Consider the following 20,464-nt stretch of genomic DNA (forward strand, 5'->3'; position numbering starts at 1 on the left):
AATTCCCTGTTTTCTCTCTCCCTCCTTTCTTAAAAAGTGGGGTTACATTGGCTACCCTCCACTCCGTAGGAACTAATCCAGAGTATATGGAATGTTGGAAAATGACTGTCAATGCATTCACTATTTCTGAGGCCACCTCCTTAAGTACTCTGGGATGCAGTCCATCAGGCCATGGGGATTTATTGGCCTTCAATCCCATCAATTTCCCCAACACAATTTTCCAACTAATAAGGATTTCCCTCAGTTCCTCCTTCTTACTAGACACTCTGACCCCTTTTATATCCGGAAGGTGGTTTGTGTCCTCCTTAGTGAATACCGAACCAAAGTACTTGTTCAATTGGTCCGCCATTTCTTTGTTCCCCGTTACGACTTCCCCTGATTCTGACTGCAGGGGACCTACGTTTGTCTTTACTAACCTTTTTCTCTTTACATATCTATAGAAGCTTTTGCAGTCCGTCTTAATGTTCCCTGCAAGCTTCCTCTCGTACTCTATTTTCCCTGCTCTAATCAAACTATTTGTCCTCCTCTGCTGAGTTCTAAATTTCTCCCAGTCCCTGGGTTCGCTGCTATTTCTGGCAAATTTGTACGCCACTTCCTTGGCTTTAATACTATCCCTGATTTCCCTTGATAGCCACGGTTGAGCCACCTTCCCTTTTTTATTTTTACGCCAGACAGGGATGCACAATTGTTGTAGTTCATCCATGCAGTCTCTAAATGTCTGCCATTGCCCATCCACTGTCAACCCCTTAAGTATCATTCGCCAATCTATCCTAGCCAATTCACGCCTCATACCTTCAAAGTTACCGTTCTTTAAGTTTTAGACCATGGTCTCTGAATTAACTGTTTCATTCTCCATCCTAATGTAGAATTTCACCATATTATGGTCACTCTTCCCCAAGGGACCTTGAACAACGAGATTGTTAATTAATCCTCTCTCATTACACAACACCCAGTCCAAGATGGCCTCCCCCCTAGTTGGTTCCTCAACATATTGGTCTAGAAAACCATCCCTTATGCACTCCAGGAAATCCTCCTCCACCGTATTGCTTCCAGTTTGGTTAGCCCAATCTATATGCATATTAAAGTCACCCATGATAACTGCTGCATCTTTATTGCATGCACCCCTAATTTCCTGTTTGATGCCCTCCCCAACATCACTACTACTGTTTGGAGGTCTGTACATAACTCCCACTAACGTTTTTTGCCCTTTGGTGTTCTGCAGCTTTACCCATATAGATTCCACATCATCCAAGTAATGTCCTTCCTAACTATTGCATTAATCTCCTCTTTAACCAGCAATGCTACCCCACCTCCTTTTCCTTTTATTCTATCCTTCCTGAATGTTGAATTCCCAGCCCTGATCATCCTGGAGCCACGTCTCTGTAATCCCAATCAGATCATATCTGTTAACATCTATTTGCACAGTTAATTCATCCACCTTATCACAGATACTCCTTGCATTAAGACACAAAGCCTTCAGGCTTGTTTTTTTAACACCCTTTGTCCTTTTAGAATTATGATGTCGTGTGGCCCTTTTTGTTTCTTGCCTTTGTTTACTTGGCCTTCCACTACTGCTTTTTACCTTTCTACCATCTGTTTCTGACTCCATATTACTTCACCCTGTCTTGCTGCATAGGTTCCCATAGATCTCGGAGGGTTTTAGGGCTGGAGGAAGTTAGAGGCGGGGAAGGGAGAGGCCATGGAGGGATTTGAAAACAAGGATGGGACTTTTAAAATCGAGGCGTTACTGGACCGGCCGCCAACAAAGGTCAGCGAGCACAGGGGTGATGGGTGAGCGGGACTTGGTGCGAGTTAGGCTACGGGCTGCAGAGTTTGGATGACCTCAAGTTTATGGAGGGCTGCAAAAGGGAGAGTCAAGTCTAGAGGTAACAAAAGCATGGATGAGGGTTTGAGCAACAGATGAGCTGAGGCAGGTACAGAGGTGGAAGTAGGAGGTTTTGGTGATGGAGCGCATAGGTGTAATATGTTTATTACTTAAGATTTGGCCAACGGCATATTTCCAGCTTTCAGCAATTCTTCCAGTCAGCTTTCCCCAGAGAGATCGGTTTGGAAGCCATCACAATACAAAAACTAGCTCTCTGTTGTTGCAGTGGAATGCCGAGCACACTGGGCTTTGCCAAGGACTCAACGAGTGCCAAAGAAATAGAGCCGACAGTGTACATACCTTTGGCCAGCTGTAAAACCTAAACAAACGTTGACCATAAAACCCATTTGTGAACTGTTATTGCAACATGAAGGATGTTCTGGAACACTTCAGTTGGCACTACCAGCCATTATTGGAGCATATTGAGTCGATAAAGAGAACAGTCCTAGCTCTGTACGCTACATGTCTGAAATGAACACTGAAAGGGAATGTTCCCAGCTCTGCAAATTAAGATATTGTCAGAGCAGTGTGCTAAGGCCACCATTTGCTGCTATATTATTGTACTATATAAACAGAGAACAAGTATTATTCCCTGATAATCAGCTGCAGAGCATCAACTGACAAGTCTTGCACCAAATATACCACAATCATTAATAGTTCAGTAAGCATGTGTCACATATCAACAAAGACTACACACTATGTATTGTAACAGGGCAGAGAAGATTGGAATGATTTTTCGGTCCGAATTTCACCTCAACGTTCAAATGGCTGTTCGGAAAACTTTTTTTCCCTGCAGTTTGAGATGTTACCTGAACTGCGTGATGTGATTACCTGCTGGAAATCACTCCCAGATATCCAGTATTTCAGATATTAAGGGTAAAGGACAGTAAATCTAACATTTGAAGTTCCCAACTCGAGAGAAGTTTATTGCAACCCCTCGCGTTACACTTGGTTCACGGGGCTGAGTTTCCTTACCTTCAGAATCATCTCCGCACGGGTCATGCCTTTGACAACAATCTTTGTGTAGCTCGCTGGAGCCTTGCGCACCACTTGGGAACCAATGGAAGGAAGATCAAGCAGAACGGTTTTCAGGGAATGAGTGTCCAGCAGAAGCTGCGAAATAAATATTCACGCTATTACTGGTGTCTTTACATTATTCCATTGAGCCATTTAATAATTTGCAATTATTGCTGCAAGCATTTGAAAATTCTTAATCTGTGGCATCAACTTAAAACAAAACAAAATAACCATTACTTTTTTTTTGGGAGGGTGAAGGGAAGTTATTAAGAGAATACCAGAACTGAATAAGCGTTCTATGATTCTGCACATCTCATGAATTCAACTTCTTTGTATAGAACTATTAACAGAAAAGCATTTCTGCACGTGTTCTACAATAGACAATGCACATTTTGAAAGCTCTCACCCCGATTAATACATTGAGATCGGAGCCTCATTTCTCAATAGCCAAGGGCACCCTCACAGCTTCTGCACAAGGCGACCATTCATTCTTCACACCACTAATCTAGGTTTCTCAAGAGAGGAGATTGGTAAAAACAGAACCAGCTTGTGTTGTGAACTTGGATCTACTTGGCTGGACTAAAGCCAACAGCATCATGTGTCAATGGGAACTCCTTGTGGTCTGTTAACATGAAAGGCCAAAACCATTGGGAGGACAGAAGATTGGGAAGCGTTTAAAAGCCAGCAAAGAATGACTAAAAAAAATGATTAAGAAAGGGAAGATAGACTATGAAAATAAACTAGCACGAAATATAAAAACAGATAGCAAGAGTTTCTATAAGTATATAAAAAGGAAAAGAGTGGCTAGAGTATATGTTGGTCCCTTGGAGGACGAGACCGGAGAATTAGTAATGGGGAACATGGAGATGGCAGAAACTCTGAACAAATATTTTATCAGTTTTTACGGTAGAGGACAATAATAATATTCCAACAGTGGATAGACTAGGGGCTATAGGGGGGGAGGAACTTAACACAATCACAGTCACTAAGGAGGTGGTACTCAGTAAGATAATGGGACTAAAGGCGGATAAATCCCCTGGACCTGATGGCTTGCATCCTTGGGTCTTAAGAGAAGTAGCGGCAGGGATAGTGGATGCATTGGTTGTAATTTACCAAAATTCCCTGGATTCTGGAGAGGTCCCAGCAGATTGGAAAACTGCAAATGTAACGCCCCTATTTAAAAAAGGAGGCAGACAAAAAGTAGGAAACTATAGACCAGTTAGCCTAACATCTGTGGTTGGGAAGATGTTGGAGTCCATTATTAAAGAAGCAGTAGCAGGACATTTGGAAAAGCAAAATTCGGTCAGACAGAGTCAGCATGGATTTATGAAGGGGAAGTCATGTTTGACAAATTTGCTAGAATTCTTTGAGGATGTAACGAACAGGGTGGATAAAGGGGAACCAGTGGACGTGGTGTATTTGAACTTCCGGAAGGCATTTGACAAGGTGCCACATAAAAGGTTACAGCACAAGATAAAGGTTCACGGGGTTGGGGGTAATATATTAGCATGGATAGAGGATTGGCTAACAGAAATCAGAGAATCGGGATAAATGGTTCATTCTCAGGTTGGCAATCAGTAACTAGTGGGGTGCCTTAAGGATCAGTGCTGGGACCCCAACTATTTACAATCTATATTAACGACTTGGAAGAAGGGACTGAGTGTAACGTAGCCAAGTTTGCCGACGATACAAAGATGGGAGGAAAAGCAATGTGTGAGGAGGACACACAAAATCTGCAAAAGGACATAGACAGGCTAAGTGAGTGGGCAAAAATTTGGCAGATGGAGTATAATGTTGGAAAGTGTGAAGTCATGCACTTTAGCAGAAAAAAAATCAAAGAGCAAGTTATTATTTAAATGGAAAAAGATTGCTAAGTGATGCAGTACAGCAGGACCTGGGGGTACTTGTGCATGAAACACAAAAGGTTAGTAAGCAGGTACAGCAAGTGATCACGAAGGCCAATGGAATCTTGGGCTTTATTGCAAAGGGGATGGAGTATAAAAGCAGGGAAGTCTTGCTACAGTTGTGCAGGGTATTGGTGAGGCCACACCTGGAACACTGCATGCAGTTTTAGTATCCATATTTACAAAATGATATACTTGCTTTGGAGGCAGTTCAGAGAAGGTTCACAAGGTTGATTCCAGAGATGAGGGGGTTGACTTATGAAGAAAGGTTGAGTAGGTTGGGCCTCTACTCATTGGAATTCAGAAGAATGAGGTGTGATCTTATCGAAAAGTATAAGTTTATGAGGGGGCTTGACAAGGTGATGCAGAGAGGATGTTACCACTGATAGGGGAGACTAGAACTAGAGGGCATAATCTTAGAATAAGGGTTGCCCATTTAAAACAGGGATGAGGAGAAATTTCTTCTCTGAGGGTTGTGGATCTGTGGAATTCGCTGCCTCAGAGAGCTGTGGAAGCTAGGACATTGAATGAATTTAAGACAGAAATAGACAGTTTCTTAAACGATAAGGGGTTATGGGGAGCGGGCAGGGAAGTGGAGCTGAGTCCATGATCGGATCAGCCATGATCGTATTAAATGGCGGAGCAGGCTCGAGGGGCTGTATGGCCTTCTCCAGCTCTTATTTCTTCTGTTCTTATGTTCTTAAGCTTTTTTGTATAAAAATCAAAGCCAAAAGAAAAGTTACAATAAGCTTGCAATTCTTTTTGTGATTACCGTGGGGGAACATTTTCATCTTTACCGCTTGGACATTCTGCGCTTCGCCGAGGTGATGCTTAAAGGAAAATCTGGTGGGGAGGCTTGCAACCTGCTGGATTGTCTTTCCATTGGTTATATAGGGCTCAATTTTGGCCCACCCTTTTTTTCGCCGCACTTACCGGAGATGCACCGCTTTTCTCCGTTCAGAAATGCGCCGAAAAAATTCCTCCCCACTTTGACCACTGTCTGACCTCTCCCCGGTCGTCGAGCAGCATGGCCAGTTGAGTCGGGGACAGAGCCAGCGTCCTGTGCTGAAAACAGTGCTGGGACGTCTGCACATGCGCATTGGAGTCGGGTTGTGATGTCCATGCATGCGCGGTAGCGCCGAAATAGGAACAGGAGTAGGTGGTGGAAAATGAGTTTTGAACGTGTGTGTGTAGGCTTACAAAATCAATTTATGTTAGAAAGGGTAAATCCCGATGCGTAGCACAAGGCCGTGTTTCCACCATCCTTTCCGAGGACCCTTATATGTGATTAAAGGAGCGTAGCGGCATTTCCTGCAGCCGCGGTGTGCGCTCCGATGTCGGCAGTTCAATCGTTCCCGACCCTAGCTCTGGTCGAGTGGCCTCCCAGTGCGTTGTCGTCCCGCATTTATCACAGGCCGAGTGGCCTCCTGCACTGGCCGGCCCGCTGCCTTCCCCGACCGAGCTTTCAGATGAAGGTAGGGCTTACTTCTATCTTTTATTTGTTATTGAATGCTTATTACTTTTTGTGTTTTGTTTAGTGCTTTGTAAGTCTTGGTGCTTTAGGTGCAGGTCCTCTCCGTTTCCCTTCTCGCCCCTATTCCAGGCCGAATGGCCTCCGATGTACCTACCTGCGCTGATTTCTTAACTCTCCGCAAGGGTTTTCTGAAGTGGCCACCTACACTGGCCTAAGTAGATTTGGAGTAACTATTAGCTGGCCAAAGTGGCCTAAATGGCCAAAACTGGCAACGCCCCCTTTTGAGAAAAACTAAACTAAAAAAATTGTAACTAACTCACTTACACTGGCGCAAATTGAATGTGCAAAATGGGGATTTTTAAGATACGCCAGAAAAAGCAAGTTACTCCAAAAAAAAACAGAGCAACTCCTGACCAAAATTGAGCCCATAGAATATATAGCACAAAAACAGGCCATTTGGCCCAACTCGTTTATAACGGTGTTGATGCTCCACACGAGCCTTCTACCACCTTACACTATCTAACCCTAGCAGCAAACCCTATTCCTTTCTCCCTCATGTGGTTTTCTAGCTTTCCCTTAAAGGCATCTATGCTATTCACCTCCATGTGGTGGTGAGTTCCACATTCTCTGCGTAAAGAAGTTACTCCTGAATTTCCTATTGGATTTATTGGCAACTATCTTGTATTTATGGGCCCTAGTTTTAGACTCCCCACAACTGGAAACATCTCTACGTCTACCCTATTGAACCCCTTCATAATTTTACAGACCTCTAATGGGCCATCTCTCAGCCTTCTCTTTTCTAGAGAAAGGAGCCCCAGCCTGTTCAGTCTTCGGAAGGAATGGAAGAAACATCAGGAAGGTTCTATCACTGGGCGTTGAATCCACCCTGCCAGATTTTCCTTCCCGCGCTCTGCCCAGGCAATGCTCAACGCCCAGCGTTAAAGAACAAAACTCTATCCCACGAGGTGCTCAGCTTTGTTTTTGTATTTGCAACTACAAGAAGTTACACTTATTGAACTAGTGGATTAAAGAATTTAACTTGCTTGTACAGGAAAGGCACAAGTGGGTACAGATAGAGTTGCTCAAGTAGTCCCGGCCAGCCACTGTTCCACTCCTATATGCCTGCTCGAGTTAGACATTCACAATGGGTGACAGCCTGTCTGCATGTATCAAGTGTCAAAGCCATTTCTACACTAAGTCTTATTCCACAGTGAAGCTGCCAAAATCTGCAGAAAAGTATGGAATTGATAAAGGCTATTTGACCCATCAAACCTGTTCTTGCCATTGACCCTGCACAATTTTTCCTTATGATGGACTCTACTCAGGCAATCCAGCTCTGCAGGGAGATGACTAACTACAAGGAAACTTCTGGGAAAAATCAGATTTCTCCCCAATACTCAAAATGATCATGGAGAACTCCAGGGTATTAATTCAACCACACACAAAATAAATCAATTCAAATCCCACCAGTTTCATTCTGCAGTTAATTCCTAGTAGCAATCAAACCATTGTGTTACAAACAGAATTTTATCATGACTATGCAACCTTCTGAGCGCTCTTCAAAAAAATGATATTTGATCTTGTGTTTAAATTAATCAGAATTGTATTGACTACTTTTGATGGGTATCTATGGCTCAACACACTTCATACAAAAGAAATGATAGAGTTCCAGCCTCATCTGAAGCTTGTTACTTCTTATACCCAGGTCCTCTAGTTCTTCAGCTTCAGTCCAAGATAAATGACCTGCTTATGGTTACAATATCCATGTCTCCCAATATTTTGAAGATCTCGATGTGCTTCTTTCCAATAAAAATAGTTCAGGTTTCCGAGTCTCTCAATATAGCTTAAAGATAAGGTCTCAGAATCATCATCAGACTTATCTGAAGTCCTTAATACAGCAAGATCCTATTATTTCTTTTAGGTGGGACGTCAAAAATTCCACAGTACTTTAAACCTTAATTCACCAATGAGTTACACAGGGTTAAAATAATCTGCTACACTACACACTTCAGTTGTACAGACTCCAAACAACTCCCCAGATTTCAAGGAACAGGACTCTGGAATTCCAGACCAGTTTGATCTACAATAGTCTCTTCCGGCAATAGGGGGAGCTGTTGTGTCCACATGTCATTACAAAGCAAGCATCTATTTTGTGCCTCAAGTGACACCACTTTGTTTGTGTGGACATTGTAATCCATCCTGCAATAGCTTAACCGGCAACACAAAACATCGTTTATATTTATACGCGATTCAATTGGGCGACTAGATTTTTGGCTCTGACCCTTTGATTGCATAAGTTGTTAAAATGACCACATTTTTGCCAGACTAAGTTGTCTTCAATAATTAAAAATGACAGACGCTGAAACAACAGCAAGCATGGCAACCCTTAATTCTATTATTTCATAATGTCATGTCACCCCTTCTAAAATCTCCACTGAGAAATCAATATTTTAATGTGCTGTAAACAGAAGTGTCCTGACCAGAGACAAAACAGTAGAAGATAATCTTCCTTAAGCCTAAGGTGACCTTCACTGTTCGAACATGGTGTAGGTCAGTGGTAAACAACCTTTATGCAATGTCCAGCGAAAGCAAACCCATTCGGGCTGGGTGGCAGTCTGTTTTGTAACAAGGTTTAATTTAATTTGGTGCCGACCCTAGCGGCCCTCCAGGGCAACAAATTGAGCACAGCCCGTGGAAGAAAGAGGAAAAGTGAAATTCACAGACTTGTGTCAACAGCAAAAGGAATGCTGGTACGCAGACTGTTCAGTCTACTGAGACTGGTCATGAGGGTGAAAAATTGTGGAGCTGGTACATTCCTGTTCAGGTCAACTGGTATGAGCTGGCCAAGTAGTTGACACCAAATAAATGTGACACCAACAGACAGTGCAGCCTGCCATACAATATTTGCCTCGGGCTGCTAAGTGCACTTGACATTTCACAGGTTCAGTATGCAAAAATCCTTCATTTCAGTGGTTACAACGTTAAAAATGTAAGTAAATGCATGAGGTATCACTCAGCATACCTTTCCTGTCCTAATTGACTAATCTTTTGTAAATAATATGCTGAGACATACTTGAAATTCCAGTACTTTATAGCATTGAAATGCACATACAGTTAAGTGCATACCCTTTTCATCATTTTGATTTTTTTGGGGCAGTTAAATCAATCTAAGTATTTTGGTTAAATGCACGCTAGTTTAAGGCATGTACCATTTAAGAGCACTGATCTTCGCAGTGTCAAATGAGCCATTCACCTTTTGATGTGAAGTGCTCAGTTAATCACTGTAGATGTGCCAACTTGTGGTCATCATCATAGGCGGTCCCTCGTATCGAGGATGACTTGCTTCCACGCCAAAAGGGGATGAGTTCACAGGTGTTTCAATGAACGACCTAATATTCCAGGTCCCGAACAACATGTTCAAGGGTGGAAGATGCCTGTGTGTGGATTTTTTTAAACATGTGGTGGCCTTTGCACATCAGCCACCACACGGACTCGACAGAGCTAAGTCTTGGTTCAGTGGCAAGGATTAACCAAGATGACTGGAGACCAGCTCTGCTGCACGGACCTAGTGTGCACACATATCGCAGTGTGGGCTGGGCCCGTGCTGCCCCGGGCCCTCGGCTCTTCTGGGCCGTGAACTCACGCCTCTCCTGGGCCCCGATCATGTCGCTCTGCAATCTCTCGCCGCTCCTTCGCCCGACCTCGCCGCTCCTGCTGTACCTGCCCACGCTCCAATCACCGACCTGGATCTTGGTGACGTCCAATCCAGTCGCCCTCTTCACTGAGCAAGGGGACAAAGCTTCTTGTTTTAATCAACGGCTGCAGTTATACTCCAGTTGCTTTCGGCGCGACAGCCCTGACCTGCAAGGACCATCAGGAGGTCAGGGCCTTCAAGGTAGCAGCGTGAATCATACCACTTCAAGGTACAGTGCGAGCACACCAAGATCAATCGCGATGCTTTTTGGACAATTACTCAAGAAGTAGATGCTAACACAGCCTCCCCTCAGCCTGTTTTAAACATAGACCATGTTAGATACACGAGTGCATGGATCCAACAAAAGTTACTGACTCTTAAAGCCCTTATCGCTCAAGCCACTCTTTAACCTTGATTAACTTTTATATCTAACCTGGTGTGCATTTTCTTTTTTTCCTCCTTCTCTTCGTGTCAAAGGGCTAGCCCTGTCGAAGCCAGGTGATCTGTTCCATATGACGGACACTGTTTCTTTCAACTGCTGTCACAGATCTTACTGTTTTAATCATAGAATAGTGCAGCACAGAAGGCGGCCATTCGGCCCATCGCATCTGCGCCGGCTCTTTTGAAGAGCAATTCAGTCAGTCCCACTTCCCCGCTCTTTCCCCCTATCCCTGCAATTCTTTCTCCTTCAAGTGTTTAGCCATTTCCTTTTGAAACCTACTGTTGAATCTGTATCCACCACCCTACCACTCATTGCGTAAAAGAGTTTCCTCCAGGTGCTAAAGCATAAAATCTAGGCTGACACTTTAGTGCATCAGTGAGGGAGTAACAAAACACTTCCATTAGGGGCTAGCGAGAAATCACCTTTTAGGCAGTGGTTGTCCTGAATTAACTTGAGACTCGCCTTACCTCAGAAACTTTCCAAAATGCCAGCTCTGTGATGCGTTGCCTCGCCTCACCTCCCATTCTTGTCTGGCTGCTACTGCTCTTCTCCCATGGAGTTTGGCTGGTCGTCTTCCCTGCTATGTCCCTCACCTGAGAAGACTCTCTGGCTGCCCCCACTTCCACTCCACTCAACATGAAGCTAGTCCTATTGTGCTAGAAATTCCCCAGCATGTCATCTTTTGACAAATAACGTCATTTTTGTGAAGTAATGAGAATAAAAATTTCACCATTTTTTAAACAGGGTAAATTAACGCCTGTCATTAAAAGATGGCGTGGCACAAGGATTCGCGGCGGAAACCGCGATCTCGCCAACTTTAGCCCAAGGCCTATTAACGCCAAAAATAAAACACGAAAAAAATTGCAAAATATTTAAAAAATCAAAAATCACAAAACATTTACAAGATCCTTAACTAAGTAATCGCTGCAAAAGAATTAAAAAATAAAAACTTTAACTTACCTTTTTTGCAGGTCTTCATACTTACTGATGTATCTGAAGCTGCAACGACTGCTTTTCTCATGCGTTTTTTCCCCCACCCGTGTATGGGTTCGGCAAACGGCCAAATTTAGGCAATGCGATTCTTTTTCACCTTGCACCAGGGTGATCCGCTTTTCGGCGATATTTTGAAAATGCCATTCTTAAACTTTGGGGAATTTTATGCACTTCATTTTAAGAACAAAAAAGCAGCTTTAATGCGAAAAAAAAAAATCACGTTAAAACATGCGCTAGGCTGGCTAATTTCAAGCCACAAGTCCTTTAACTGGGCCATTTTTTTCCCCCAAAAGAGTAAGAAAAGTTGACCAACTTTTTTTGAAATTATCTGTAACGTTTGCATGTCCATCTATATCCTGCACACAATTTCACATCCTGCCACAAGAAAATAAATGTCACAAGCATTTTACTTCAAATGGTTCGCTTTTTATGCAATTGTCTGAAACATTGAGCTAAGTTTTCAACAGATAAAAATAGAACATATTTTGCTTTTCTTTATGAAAATTCCAAAGTTAAAATGGCCTCTCTTTTTAAAAAAAACACTACTCAGTCTGGAAGCTGTGCAGTCATTAAGCCAATGTGTTGATCCCTAGAGTATAACCAACTAATATAAACAGAACAAAATACTTGCATTTCTATAGTGCCTTTCACGATCTCAAGATGTCACAAAGTATTTTTGAAGTGTAGTCACTGTTGTAATGTAGGAAACACGGCAACCAATTTGTACACAGCAAACTCCCACAAACAGCAATGTGATAATGACCAGAAAATCTGTTTTTAGGTGTTCATTGAGAGGTAAATGTTGCCTAGGACACCAGGAAGAACTCTCCTGCTTCTCTTCGAAATTGTACCACGGGATCTTTTACGTCCACCTGAGAGAGCAGACGGAGGGCTCAGTTTACCATCTCATTCGAAAGACGGACCCTCCAACAGTGCAACGCTCCCTCAGTACTGCATTAGGAATGTCAGCCTAGATTTTTGTGCTCGAGTCCCTGGAGTGGGACTTGAACCCACAACCTTCTGACTCAGAGGCGAGAGCACTACCCATTGAGCCAATGCGTGCGGTAGTTAAGGAGTAGATTTTCACTTTCAACAGTGGCGGAAATTTGGCGGCAACAGATTGGCCCCATTGTACACCCTGCCCAAATCTTCTTTCCATCGTCGCATCGGGTAGGGTGCATAACAGTTGAACCACAACAGGCCCATTTCTGTCCACCGCTGAAAATGAAAATCTACCCCAACATATCTTTAATGCCCTCGCGATCTCTGCTGGAACCTCTTCTGTTTTCCATTTAGACAAGTAATTTGGACATATGCACAAGCGGCATGATATTGGAATTTGCTGATAGTATCAAATTAGGGAGCATGGGGATCCGTGAGGAAGAATACAGGAGGTTGACGAAAGTCATATCAGTCAGCGGGAGGCCTAGACAGGCGGCAGCTGCAGTTTAATAGAGTTAAATGTGAAATAGTACATTGAGAAAAATAAAAGTGGGAGGTGGTATTCCCTAAATGCCAAGACAGAGATCCATGGGTGCGGATATAAAGTTCCTTAAACACGGAAGTGCAGGTTGAAAAAGCCATCAAAAAGGCAAATATCATTCTGGATTTTGTATACATGGGCACTGAATATAAAAGGAAGTGATGTTGAATTCAACATAACATTGCTTGGGCTACAGTTGGAACACTACATGTATTCCATTATAGGAAGGATATTAGAGCAATGGAATGGGTACAACAAAGATTCACTGGAGTAATACCATGAATGAGACATTACAGTTATGAACATTTTTTTTGAAAAATGTGGGTTTTCTCATTGGAACAAAGATTTTTTTTTCACAAAAAATAGGCGTGTAAAATTATGAAAGGTTTTGAAGGACTAAATAGATATTTCCACTAGTTGGCGAATTGGTAACAAGGGGGCATAAACTCAAGATCACGAGAAAAGCTAGAAGTAATTACTTCCACATAAAGTGATTTATAGAATAGGGAGCGGTTGTCACGAATAATGTTTGGAGCAGAGACCACAAATTCATTTAAAAGGGAGTTTGAAAAGGAAAAGGAAGGCTCTGGGAAAAGTGCAATGAAATGGGGTTCGAGTAGTAGCTCCTGTTGAAAAATAGCACGAAGAAAGGATTAGTCTCCTTCCGTGCTGTGATTTCTATGATTCCATATCCATTCATTCAAATTACAAAATTGTTAGGGTTAGTGCTTCAGAAACACTTCCTGATAAGCTCTCTGCAGAGTAATCCCACCTATTGAATCTGGCAAATGTTAACGTGTCACTATGCTTGCTTGCTCTGCAGTGTAGGTATTCACCTTGTAGTTCTCTAAATCGTCTGCTAAACATTACCTAAAGGAAACAGGTTTGAGATCAAAGCTGGAGGATGGCTAGAAACAGGTTGTGGGAAACTAGCCTTATATCTTTGAACCCCACTACGATTGATAGCTTTATTTAATTGTTAAAGATTCCTTTTGATGTCCTTTGTCTCCTGGGGGAGGGGATGGGTGGGGAGAGTTGATTACCCAGGCCGAGATATTTATTTGGCAGCTTTTTGCCAATTCAGCTGTTCTTCCTGTTCCCTTATTCTGCAGCCTTTGTCGAGATGAGCATCCGAAGGCTCTGGGAGCATTCAACCTCACGTATGAACTTTCTACTACCTATGCTGATCCAAAGATCAGTACAGTATTATCAGTAGAATTCTGTCTTACTGTTTTGCGAGATGGAGAATTCGAAGTTAAGTGGTGTAATCTAGTAGAATCTGCTATGTTGATCTTTTGCTACCTTTTAATAAATAAACCTGCACTGTTGTTTATAGCCCAAGTTACGTTGACTGACAGAGTGATTATTCGCCCATCATTCCGTGGCATTATTTAAAGAGCAGGGGCCAATAATTCAAGGTCGTGCTAGCATCGATGTTGCTCCGTTCCCTGGCTCCAGACTAGTTTGCGGCCAAGACCAGAGAGTGCACGGCAGTGCCAGCTGGATCTGATGGCACAGTTGGACTAGAATTGTTTATTTGATGTGATCTAATGTGTTAGTCAGGCTAGTACAGAAGGAAGGCTGCCCACCTTGCTGTCACACCATTGGTATGTCGTGTCTCTCATAAACATAGGAGTCCAGAGCTGCGCTTCAGCCACAGAATGTGGCCAATGTGAACATGATTTGCCACTCCTGATTTAACCTGTCCATTCAAACAGTTACTTTAAAAAAAAAACAATCTTCTTCATCCTGGCTCCCACCATCCATTTTAGAGATGGGAGTAATTTCTACCAACTTGGGCTTTCATTGGCTGAAAATGACCTCAGGAAAGGAAAGAGATTGACAAGTAAATTTGCAAGCAGCCATGTATGATTCTATCCATGTTTATGAGCCAGTAAGGGTTAATGCTGTCCGATATTTGATTGCATTACAATTGTATGGCCTTAAAACTCCATGTTCACTAATTGTAACGTCATTATTCTACTGGTTGAGATAACTCCTTTATATCCTTGATATGAACAAACAATTTCTGCTGTGCTGCAGGCTAAATTAATTCCTTTACACTTTGGGTGCTATTTTTTAGGCGAGTATTTGGTCACCTCAGCCATAAAATTGATATAGTTAATATATTTTATAAAGGCTTATTGGAATCTCCCTCCAATTTTTTTCTTCCTCATCTGAATACCAGTTCCACTGCCAGTGCCTTATCTAAGTGGTCAGTCCTAATGACTGACCTAGACAGCCAAATTCAATCGTCCTCACTCAGCATCATTATCCAGCACGAGTTGTTGGGTAGCAATCAGGAGTGGGACCTTTGTACATTTTTCCTCTCCCTAGACCAGGGGTGTTGAGAATAACTGCAGCAGCCCGATAGTTAGCACAATTCAGATCACTTAACACAATATTGATCTGGGATTCAACCTGGGACTTTCCTAATGTGACTGTGTCACAAATGAGCCATCGGTGGTGCTTGTGTTAAGACGGCTTTAAAAAAAAATCCTGTCAACTCTTGCAGGCTGTCATATGAAACCATCTATGATCGAGCTCAGCAGGATTAGGTACCCGAGAGGTACAAGACTTCATTAACATTATTTTTTTAAATTATTAATAAAAGCTATTTAAATAGGGAGCAAGTCAAACTTTGCCGTTTTTGAGGTACTACAAATTTTGAAAAATACCTGTGTGAAATCAAGACTTATGAATCAGTGGTTCGTGAAATTAAATCAACAGGATTGTAACGACGTAGTCAGAATGCTCCACTATAAAAACACCAGGAGTTGTCCATAAACAGCTGTAGCCATAGTCAACAGCTGAGCTGTTGAAAGCCTATCCCTCAACCACACTCTTCACACAAAGAATGTTGCTGTTACAAGCAAACAGAGAGACCTACACATATGCAGTGGCGTCTATGATGGACTAAACAGCTGTATCCATAGTCTGTAGGTAGGTCTTTTCAGTACTAGATCCCTACAACTCAAAAATGTTTGCCCTTTTTTTTAAGCATTTTATTGTCCAATGTATTTCTGAATGCACAACTAGACTGAGATTAGTAGGTTGCAAATTAGGGGAGAGCACTTACAACAGAAAAATTGAAGTGGATTAATAAAAAGGGAGCATGGTGCAAGCTGATTGGTGTAGCAATGCTTGGTTGTCAAGCAGATTGGGTTTAAGCGCACAATGTTCATCCAGACAAATCACGCCTGCTACAAGTGGAGTCCTATGCAGCTAAAATATTTTAAAAATTAATGTACATTCTGGAGCTCAGAAATATATTCTCCTATAATTAGCTAAGGCAGTGGACTCCACTGAGATGGGCTGAAACCTCTTTTGCTTGTGCCCTTTGATATCCATCTGTGGCCACGGGCTTTCATCTCCTTCGTGGGTTGAGTCTGAATCCAAGTCTCACAAGCAAGTACTTGAAAACAGGTGGCTGTGCAGAGAATGGTTGCGCTTATGGCTAACATTTAAACCAATATTTATTGTTTTCCTGAACTCAAATTGAGTGGAATATTACAAAGTACAGCTGCAAGAAAAAAAAACAGCTAGTGATCTACCCACAACACACAGCAAAGGAAACAATGGTGTGATTCTTCCCTTCTCCCACTCACAAATCCATGGGAAGAAATGGTTACAAGCTACATTTCCACATGGCACTGTAGATCCTGGTCCCGAGTACTTGCATAATAAAAACTGTCGACACCAATTTCCCATACAGTCATCTTTTTAAGTTTATACACTTTGTAGTCAACTTCTGTACCATGAAAATGAGGGACATCCGTGCTTGTCTGCTTTTGGTACCTAGTATCAGTATCAAACACTCCCATGGCAAGTATAACTTTGGGGTAGACTTTCCACTTCACATCGCCCATCTATCGCCCAAAACGGACCTCTATCGCCCATTTTTTGGGGCAATGGCCCCCTTGTGGAAAGTCTAGCCCATAGTATCTACTCTTGGCCAACATAATGCATTAAGCTCTTAAGAATTATCACTTCTAACAATGGTGTAAAACCATTGAAATTCCCGACATGACCCATCATTGTGACCCACTGTGTGGTACTGTCAATTTATGTTAATAAACTAGCATCTATCAGACCGGGATTTGCATCCAGAACAAGACTGATGGGATGCAAGTCTTCTCTCCTTGCCAGGTATAAAGGTCTATCCAAAATAACATTTTGTCCAGTCTTAACCCAGTTCCCAATTGATGCAACTACGTAGTATACAACACACAGCAAGTTCCTGAACTCAGCTACCCCAGTGCAATCCATCAGATCAGCCAAGAGCAGATGAAACTCATCCAAGTGAGGCAGGCAAATTCAAGATGCAAGAGGCCTGGGACACACAACTTTCCAGTTGGGAGTCTCCTACTCACTCTGAGGCACTGATCAAAGTGCAACATAAATGTCTGAAATCCTCTGGAACGGGCCTGGTTACATGATGTAAATATTAACACAAGCTGTTTTACTGAGAACATTAAATCCATATAGTCACAAGAATTCTTACCTGCTCTGCTCCCACCATACTGATTGGCTTGCATTTGAAAAGGTGGTTTATAAACTTTGGAATGAAGGAGCTGTGTAAACAAAAAGATTAAACATTACATTCTGAAGCAAAAAGGATAAAATGTCTGGCTCACTTTTGAAAAGAGGAAATTCATTTATAGAGCTGCACCATGTTGGAGGACCAATGCATTGGGCAATGGAGTGGCACAGGTGTAGGTTTCACAGCTTATAGGCTCCCGTGTGGCGAGCTCCCAATCTCAGCCATGCAGGCAGGACCTGGTTAAGTGCTTCTGTCATTATGCACCTCCTGTGACCAGTTGCACAGCTATCCGATTTGGATACGAGCCAATCTCATCAATAAAGTCAATATCCATGGTGGGAAAAGGGAATGAGAGGGTTATACTGATAGAGATGAGGAAGGATGGGAGGAGGCTCGAGTGGAGCATAAACGCCGACATGGAGTGGTTGGGCTGAATGGCCTGTTTCTGTGTTGTATATCCTATGTTATTCAAATGGGCCATAAAGATAGTTGGTGCGAGATACAGGAGCAATTGCCTTGAAGCATGGAGAATTACAGAAAAAACAGGAAGCAACCAGAATACCACTATTAAACTAAAGCAAAAATAACAGATACATTTTTTTCTAGGAGAGTCATTTAATTTGGTCACAACCAATAATTGTTCACTTGGACGAGCCTGTACTCTTCTGGCAGTTACTAAATCAGATGACTTTATAGGACCACTAATTATCCACAGCTTTGGACCCAGAATGTAATGGAGTCTAATTTTCAAACCTTAGTCGGACATCAATAGAATAGCACACCCACATTCAACAACAACAACTTGTATTTATATGGCGCCTTTAATGTAGTGAAACATCCCAAGGCGCTTCACAGGAGTATTATGCAATAAAAATTTGTTTGAATGTGAACTCTATGGTGGGACCTCTCCTTGATTCAACCAAGGCCAGCTTGAACATGCTTAACTGTCTTCAGTACCTGCCGATATAGTTTAAAACTAAAAACAATTCATTTATCTCCATTTTTGCTTTAAGTACAAAAGTGTAGCCAGGCACTGGAAGAGTCTACCAAGTACGGGAAATTTCTAAAAACACGAGGAGGACGGAGAGTAAGAGCGATTGAAGAAATGGGCACAGAACCGGGGCATGTACAGATACACACAGTATGAAGATAAAGGAAGGAATGAGGGATCCTATTAGTACCAGAGAATAGAGGATACGACAGATATGGATAAAACCTGAGATTTCTCAATAGTGGTGCCGAGAGGAACAATGAAGCGGGGTCGTTACCAAAGATCACGAATATTAAAATTGGAGAAAAGTGGGCCAAAAAAAAGTGTCAGCTTTCTCTGTAGGAGAGCCAGCAATTGTGTCTTCAGGATACAAAAACAGCAGTAGGATTCACAACATTTATGAGGCAGGGGACCAGCACGGAGTAACTGCTGGAGGAGCAGGAAGTTAGCAGATGTTATTTATTTAGTACAAGATCCAGTTAAAAAAAAGTAACTGCAATCTATTCCACCACATTAAAATAAAAAAGTTGGTCTTCATTTCTCCACACCGTTTGTTGATTCACTTTCAGCATGTACATTAAGAGGAATGAGACGATTGTAACTAAAATATCTCTAATTAATTTGACCAAGCCTGAGAGAATGGAAAGACTTGGAGGAACTAGATGGGGCTCCAATAAGTTCAGATACAGATTTCATTGATGGCAAATAGTTTGATGGATCATCACCATTAAGGGTTAAAATTATTGCCTTGTTTAACACAAAGCTGCCAGGGAAGAGCAGATGGCGTGCAGCAGCATGTAGTGAATTTCTCATCGCCAGGAAGATCTGTTTCTAGACGAGTGAAATGTGGGTGAGAAGAGGAATAAAAGCTTGAAAGGAGCAGAGAATTCCATGGAATGAAAAATCTTCCAGTATCTGTGTAGCTTTATTCATATTCTGCGAGCTTTGTAGAAAGAATGACTTGGATTTATATAGCGTCTTTCACAACCACCGGACGTCTCAAAGTGCTTTACAGCCAAGAAAGTACTTTTGGAGTGTAGTCACTGTTGTAATGTGGGGAACGGCTCCATTGAACTCCATTTCCCAACGTTCAAAAAAAAATCCAAAATTTAAGTGTAAAGAAAGGCAATGTCGTATTAAATGTCCTGAAATGACAGTGCTCTACTATTGTAATCCTCAAAACATGAATCAAACTAGAAAGCAGATGGTCATAAGGCTAGCTAACAGTACAGGACAGGTGGTCATTTCATCAAATGTCCCCGGAGGAACAGGTTTCGCCGTAATGCTCTTTTCCGTTATGGGCTGTGTAGGCCATAATATACTAGCAGCAGAGGACCTCAAGGTCAATAGGATTTGTAAATACTGTAAGTAGGAGATTACAGACATAAGACTGGTCTATTTCTGCCACACATTACTCAGTGGCAACACATCTTTAACCCCATTATCACTTTAGCAGCACACATGTGTAAGATCACATGTCAAAACAAGTGATTAAAAACATAATAAGCTTCATGTGTCCTCTGATTTTATTATGCAACTAGTAGATCTCCTGTGGCATTGCTCATTGCCAATCAGACGATGTGGCGCTTTTCAGAACAGCAGCATTGCACAATGTCATACAAGGTATTAAGTGGTGTATTCCTCTTTAACATGAAAAAGGGAATTGGGTTCTCTGGGGACACTAACTTGAGACTCCCAAAACAAGCACTCTACTCAAAGCTCCAACACGGCAAGCGAGCCCCAAGTGGGCAGAGGAAATGCTTCAGGGACACCCTCAAAGCCTCCTTGAAAAAGTGCAACATCCCCACCGACACCTGGGAGTCCCTGGCCCAAGACAACTCAAAGTGAAGGAGAAGCATTCAGGAAGGCACCAAACACCTCGAGTCTCTCCGCCGGGAGCATGCGGAAGCCAAGCGCAAACAGCAGAAGGAGCGCACGACAAACCAAGCACCCCACCCACCCGTCCCTTCAACCATCACCTGCCTCACCTGTGACAGAGACTGTAGATCCCGCATTGGTCTCATCAGTCACCTGAGAA

General features: G+C 42.5%; 1 protein-coding gene across 1 annotated transcript in view; it reads right to left on the minus strand.

Moving 5' to 3' along the window:
- Nucleotides 1–20,464, minus strand: part of vps53 (VPS53 subunit of GARP complex) — a 274,701-nt gene that overhangs the window by 38,786 nt on the left and 215,451 nt on the right. The window contains exons 19-20 of the mRNA XM_070857048.1: nucleotides 17,397–17,466; nucleotides 2,861–2,998 (exon numbers count right to left, since the gene is read on the minus strand). Of these exons, the coding sequence (XP_070713149.1) occupies nucleotides 2,861–2,998; nucleotides 17,397–17,466 (208 nt within the window). The remainder of the gene's footprint in view (nucleotides 1–2,860; nucleotides 2,999–17,396; nucleotides 17,467–20,464) is intronic.

This window comes from Pristiophorus japonicus, chromosome 16 (genome assembly GCF_044704955.1).
Source record: "Pristiophorus japonicus isolate sPriJap1 chromosome 16, sPriJap1.hap1, whole genome shotgun sequence".
Lineage (NCBI taxonomy): Eukaryota > Metazoa > Chordata > Chondrichthyes > Pristiophoridae > Pristiophorus > Pristiophorus japonicus.